At 30.4% G+C, this 6656-nt stretch overlaps 2 protein-coding genes across 2 annotated transcripts; one reads left to right on the top strand and one right to left on the bottom strand.

Annotated features, from left to right (window-relative positions):
- Positions 1-795: 795 nt before the first annotated feature.
- LOC108770340 (uncharacterized) lies at positions 796-1553 on the top strand. The gene is made up of 3 exons (XM_018521888.1): positions 796-903; positions 989-1067; positions 1165-1553. The coding sequence occupies exons 1-3, from the start codon at positions 796-798 to the stop codon at positions 1551-1553; spliced, it is 576 nt and encodes a 191-aa protein (XP_018377390.1).
- Positions 1554-2816: 1263 nt separating this feature from the next.
- Positions 2817-5441, bottom strand: LOC108770339 (putative nuclease HARBI1). Its single transcript, XM_018521887.1, has 4 exons — positions 5424-5441; positions 5230-5374; positions 3075-3269; positions 2817-2998 (listed from the first exon to the last, which is right to left on the bottom strand). The coding sequence occupies exons 1-4, from the start codon at positions 5439-5441 to the stop codon at positions 2817-2819; spliced, it is 540 nt and encodes a 179-aa protein (XP_018377389.1).
- Between the last annotated feature and the right edge of the window lie 1215 nt (positions 5442-6656).

Raw genomic sequence — 6656 nt, 5'->3', positions numbered from 1 at the left:
AATGTTCTTGGACCGCTCCACGGCCTTGACGAGCGTGGCCAACTCTCTAGTGGCCACGGCCGCTATTGCCTCGAGGGGCTGCCGCTCGTACTCAGCGAGTTCAGCAGCCCTCTCGGCAGCCCTTTTGGCCGAGACAGATGCGGGGGCCATCTCGGGATCGGAGATTATCCGGTAACCCCTCCTCAACTGCCTCGCCTTCTCCCTGTTGGCCTCTTCGGCCTTGGCCTCCTTCGTAAATTTACCGGCATTTGCCGGATTGAGAGCGGGCCGACCCCTCGTCCTCTGGTCTGCGTCTTTTAGTTTTCTTCTTTTGAATCAGTTCCCGCTCTCACCTGTGGCTGGTTATTAGGACATTGGTCGTGCTCAGGGTGTCAATCATGTATTTTCACGTGAAACTTTTCACATTTCATTTTTCACTTTTCACTTTTCATTTTTCACTCATCGAGATTTCACGTGAAACTTTTCACGTTTCGCGATTACATATGCGATATTGCACGATATAGTTCGTATCAGAACGTGCAACAGGACGTGTGTCTTGCCTGCTTCGGGTATTGCATCATCTTGCCCACATTTTTTGAAGAGCATTTCCGGCTTCGACTGTGATTTGATGCATTACACTCTTTTAGACTTTTGTTACTCACCGCGTTAGCGGCATTTTCGATTCTGGCCGTATCGACGCTGTATAGAGTCGGGGCCATTCACACAAGAAGAAGAAGAAGCGATATTGCACGGACCCTGAGCAATTCATAATCTATAACCTATAACATTTATAACCTATAACAGAAAAAAAAAATAATGAACGTGACTGTGAAACAAAAAGAAATGTTATTAAATTTTTTAAAACGCAATCCCGAATTAGTGAGGGGTAGAATAGACAGAAAAAACGAGAGTCGATTAAAATTGGTAAATTTAAAGTATTTTATTATATAATGTATTATAGTAATCGGTAAGAAAAAAATAATTATTTGACAAAATATAACATTTTTAGTCTAAATTGTGGGATGAAGTTGCACAAGGCATCAATACAATTATCGAAGGTCTTCAAAAATCTGGTAAAGAATGGGCAAAGCTTAGATAATTTTACTTTTGATAACTATTTTGTAACATTTAAATAATAAATTTATTTATTATTATAAAAGTAACCTTGTTATTAATATACTTTATAGACATGGAAAGACATGAAAAGTTACATATTAAAAAAAGAAGCAAAAAGATGCAATTACGTACAAGGGACTGGTGGTGGACCACCTCCTAAAATAGCTTTCTCAGTATTTGAAGAGCAAGTTTTAGAATTGTTGACACCAGAGGCAGCTGGATTAGAGAATATTCCAGAAGGTGGAATTAATACTGAAGAAAATCCTATTTCAGGAAGTATAGAAGTTGTGGAAACTGAAACAGCAGAACAAGATATATGCATGGTAATTGAAGAAGATAATGGAAATCAAGAGAACACTATAGAAGACATTGAAAATATACCATTACATAATGACACAGAAAAACGAAGAAAAATTTATACAAATGTAAATAGAAAGAATACAATAAGAGGTAATTAATGTAATAAAAATAATCTTATATTTTATTATTAATATGTATCTTATTAATACATTTTAATAAGAAATTTTCTAATAAGACATTCACTTTTTCAATTCTAGGAAATTCAATACAAACAATGTCGTCTAATATGTTAGAAATACAAGAAAGAAAACTAAAATTAAAAAAAAAGGAAATAAAACTTAAGAAAAAGAAATTACCAGTATAAAAGAATATTTTATACGAATTAATAGAGATAAAAACAGCTTTGAAATCATCGAGTGATAATGAGACTTTAATATAAAAAATAGTATTTAAAATATCAACAAACAATTCATACTAAATTTTTTGCAATACAGTTTAAACATATTTATATAATTTTTTTTGACGCGAGAAATTATTAAGTTTGTTTAAGTTTGATTATTTTATTTTGTTTATTTGAGTTATATATAATACGGATTAACTGAAACTAAATGAAAGTACAGAAAGTAATTAATGAAGTAATAATTAATTAATAAAGTACAGAAAGTAATGAATGAAATAATTAATGAAAGTACAGAAGACAATGTATTAAATACGATAGGAAGATTAACATCTACTAGTTGAAGGTATACACTATTATTATCATGCAGGATGAGAATATATAATTTGTTACAAATTTGGATACTGTCAATAATTAGATAAAAAATTGAAAATTCAAATTCTTGATACCTTAATGATAAGAAAGTATGTATCTGTTACATATGACTTTTTCAAAATGTAAAATTAATTTTTTCAATTTTAAGTGATCTTTTCGAACTGTTATCAAAAAGTTTTTTGATTTGATGATATTAATTTGTAATAAATTATATACAATATCCTGCATATTAAGGATTTTTTTAAATGTCCCTAGTATTTTTTCATTTAATGCTCTACTTGCAAACAAGCAATTTTTTACTGACAAAAACAGCAATAGCTTTCATTTTCTTTGTGTAATTATATGATGGTCTTCCTAAATATAACATTATTATATATGTATATAAAATTATAAACTTGCGTGTTTTATGTAGATTTATTTAAGATCAAGTGATACATGGTTATAATGATTTGTGATGTTTTTGAGTTACTAAAATAGGATATGAGAGGACAGTAGAAACAATTAAGAGAAATCATTAAGTTTGTTTAAGTTTGATTATTTTATTTTGTTTACTTGAGTTACGTAATGTAGATTAACTGAAACTATGTATAAAACTGTGATACTTATTTTTATTGTGTAATACATAAAATATAAAATAAAATTAAGTTTTCTATGTAAAATATCTTTCAATTATTGTTTCTCGCACTATATTTCCTCTTGCACGCATATCTGCACGCATATTGTCTTCTGCTTCAATATTTTCTTGCTCATCTTCTCTGTATATTTCAACATCCGGAACATTATAATGTTTAGCAATATTATGCAATACGCAAGTAGCATTTACTATAAGTGCTGAAATAAAAATAACAATAAATTCTACAATAATTTCAACATTTTAAAAATAAAATATAAGAATAAATTACAATACCTGCAAATTCTGGTGAATAATGTAAACCTCTTTCTTTACGCAAACATCTCCAGCGTCCTTTCCGTACTCCTATTGTTCTCTTTATGGAGCTTCGTGCTACAGCGTGAGCATCTGTATATGATGCACCTGGAGATCCTGGTGGTCGATTTAGTTTTGGAGTCATTAAATATGGCAATAATGGATAGCCAGAATCTCCTAGAAAACAAAACACAAGTTTAAAAATAAAAAAATAACATTAATTCTTCAATACAATTCAATGTTTAAATTTATTTTTTTTATATTAATCTTTATTCAAAATTTATATTAATCTTTATTCAAAAAAAGGATGGATGCAAAGCCAATGTGAACCAAATACAGGGTGGTCGAGTGCAAATTCCATATATTTCAAATAAAAATTACAGACGTTTCGAACCTTAATATTAAGTCCAGTATGGTAATTAATAGAAGTAGGATTTCGTCTCACTGTAAGCACGTCGTAACTTAACAGACAATCATTTATGTTTGCAATATAATACTAAATGTACTGGTTTATGTATTCAGTTAAATACTTACATGAACATCAACAAGATATAAAAAATAAAAAATATTGTAGTTCCGTTTTAGCTGAACATCATATTAATTATGGTCATAATTTTAATTGGGATGATATAAAGATTATGGACAAAGAACAGTATCTTTTCAAAAGACTAACGTCAGAGATGATTTTTATCAAAAAACAAGAAAATGGTTTAAATAAGCAGATTGACACTCAGAAATTTCCAGAAGCTTACGTTTCCTTGCTAGGCATTGTGTGATGTTGTTTTGAATGCATATAAGTTCTCATTAGCCTTCAATATAAATACTGAAGGTCAGAACATACGAAACAGTTTCTCGCAGTTCGTCTTAGCATTCGATATAATAACGGTTATCAGCGTTGAAAAGAATAATGTCTTTGACAAATTGTGCAGTATATGCGGCGATACATTGTAACGATTCTACGCAGGTATTACAAAGCTGTGTGAAATTATTAAGTTAGTCATTTTAATTGATTAAAATAAAATATTATTATGTTAGTATCAGGTAATGGTGCGTCGAATGATTATAATGAAATAAGATTATTACTAAGGAGTAGATAATTGCTAATCACACCTTTAATGTAAGTAATTTTATAATATTAATTCAAAATAGAATATATAAACGTAATTTAAAATAACAATTTTTTAAAAGGTAGAACATACTTGTTTTCATATAAAGCTGAGGATGAAAATCATTTAAACGATATGACATACTATGTTTCCATGGGTCTTGCAGTTGACGAAAATCATGATACTTCGATAATTCATCTTAACTAATTTTGACAGCGATATGTATATTGACATTTTGAGTGATTTTAGTCTGTATAAGTTCATTGCGAAAATTTTTCATAATTGAATGTAATACTATTGAGAATGGTCTGATGACAGACCGAAACGTTTGGTTTGTAATATGATTTATAATAAATATGGATTATTCTATGATCCTGCACTAAATTCAGCTAGTATTCGTGGAAGAAGCCGTTTAATTATTTTTTAGTTGTTATTGATCCACGGTCGATAAGTAATTTTGTTAAATACTTACAATTGACATTTAGGGGCCTATTTTGTAACTTTTAACAACTGCAACGATATCGTTACATTATCATTACGCAGGTTTTGTATACTGCAAAATAGCTGCGCAACGATAATTTAACGATATCCTTAGAGTCGTTAAGAGTTACAGAATAGGTCCCTTAGAGTTTAACATATAACAACATTTAACGATACACGTAACAATTTAATTTTCTTTACTTCTATTAATTACTATAGGGAGCAGTTCACTTGCACACTGTATCAATTGTCCATAACCACTCACAGCGACCGGTGCCTAGAGCCTTTCCACTATTCAAACGCTGATTGGCTGATATCCAATTGCAACGTGTTCAATTGATATATACCCATTACTATACTGAGGATGACTTAATACTAAGGGTTGAAACGTCTGTAATTTTTATCTTAAATATATGGAATTTGCACTCGATCACCCTGTATTTTGTTCACATTGGCTTTGCATCCATTCTGTTAATTTATATTTTCTTGTAGATTAATGTTATTATTTTCAATTTTATATTGATTTTAACGTGTGTGTGTAAAAGCCTTACCTAACAACCATACATTTCTCCTTCCATTTTCATACTGGTTCAACATGTGCCTCGATAACCGAGACGAGTTGTAAACTCTAGCATCATGTGTCCGACCTCCGTGATTTGCCGCTACTGCTAGTATAATGCCATTATAATCACTAACCTAAAGCATAAAATGTGTTATTAAATGTGTCTTTATGTGTATACAATACATCCTTAAAGTTTTGCATTTTTATAAAGGCTATGTTCTAAAATTGACTGCCTATACTGAAAATCTATAGTGTATGTAACGTGCAGGGAATGGAAAGTTACTTTTTAAAAGTAACAAGTTACAGTTACTCGTTACCCAGTAGGAAAAGTAACAAGTTACCGATTTTTAAAAGTAACTCGTTACAGTTACCGTTACTTGAGAAAGTAACTTTTCGTTACTTTTCCGTTACTTTTTTTTAAATCGACGACCAACAATCACAGCGGACTGGCCTAGAGGCTTCTCTAGTCTCAAGCGCATTGTAAAAAATTGTGTAAAATTATAACTATTATAATGGATAATTTTGAGATCCACTATAATAGTTGTAAACGTTCACACGTTTGTATATTTGCAATATGCAAATAAAAATAATTTCTTGGTTTGGAACTAAGCAGATTGTGGAAGTACAATTACAATGTGTATGTGTAGCTACAGGAACGATAATATGAATATATTTGAATATGAATATATTTCGCACTATATATTATTATACATTTAACAACAATACGCGAAAAATTTCTTTTATATTACGTAATATTACTAAAATTTGGATAATTACAGAAAATATTCAAAATATCCTGCTATTTACATAATTTCCAATATAAAATAAGATATATTTACACAATAAAAACAAATTTACATAATTTTTGTGGAATTACATAATTTCTGCAAAATTGTATGATTTTTTTATAATTACAGAACTAATCATGTAATCTATTTTACATTTATTATGTGTAAATTTACGAAATTTTTTTACAGTGTAAGTGGCTTGTGTCGTATCGTGTCCAATCATGTGTAAAGTAACGATAAAAGTAACTGTAAAATTCGTTACAGTTACCAAAAAAATGTAACTTCGTTACCGTTACAGTTACCAAAGAAAAGAGTAACGCAGTTACTAGTAAAGTTATCAAAAAAGTAACTTGTAACTGTAACTTCGTTACAAGTAACGAGTTACTTCCATTCCCTGGTAACGTGAACTATAGCATTTTCAGCACTGACAGTACATTTGGAACACAGCCAAAGTATGTTTCTTAGTAAATGCAAATGTGATTATAGAAATAGCGTATGCTGAACAGTTGTATCACGCGCGTTCGAGATTTTTCCATATTATCTTGTAGATGTAACAATACAGGGTGGACCATCTGAAGTGATCCAGTCAAATATCTCGAAAACTAGTAGGGATAGAGAAAAATGTTTC

This window comes from Trachymyrmex cornetzi, unplaced genomic scaffold, assembly GCF_001594075.2.
Source record: "Trachymyrmex cornetzi isolate Tcor2-1 unplaced genomic scaffold, Tcor1.1 scaffold125, whole genome shotgun sequence".
Lineage (NCBI taxonomy): Eukaryota > Metazoa > Arthropoda > Insecta > Hymenoptera > Formicidae > Trachymyrmex > Trachymyrmex cornetzi.
The sequence above is the reverse complement of the archived record's forward strand: the minus strand, read 5'-3'. Positions and strand labels throughout refer to the sequence as shown.

Bases quoted from the DNA above. Each gene is read 5' to 3' on its own strand.
- LOC108770339 (XM_018521887.1), bottom strand. The intron at 3,270-5,229 runs GTAAGGCTTTTA...TTTGTTTTCTAG, and splicing joins GAGAAATGTATGGTTGTTAG to GAGATTCTGGCTATCCATTA. The intron at 2,999-3,074 runs GTATTGTAATTT...TTTTTATTTCAG, and splicing joins TTATTCACCAGAATTTGCAG to CACTTATAGTAAATGCTACT.
- LOC108770340 (XM_018521888.1), top strand. From the start codon at position 796: ATGAACGTGACTGTGAAACAAAAAGAAATGTTATTAAATTTTTTAAAA. The intron at 904-988 runs GTAAATTTAAAG...TAACATTTTTAG, and splicing joins ACGAGAGTCGATTAAAATTG to TCTAAATTGTGGGATGAAGT. The intron at 1,068-1,164 runs AGCTTAGATAAT...AATATACTTTAT, and splicing joins ATCTGGTAAAGAATGGGCAA to AGACATGGAAAGACATGAAA.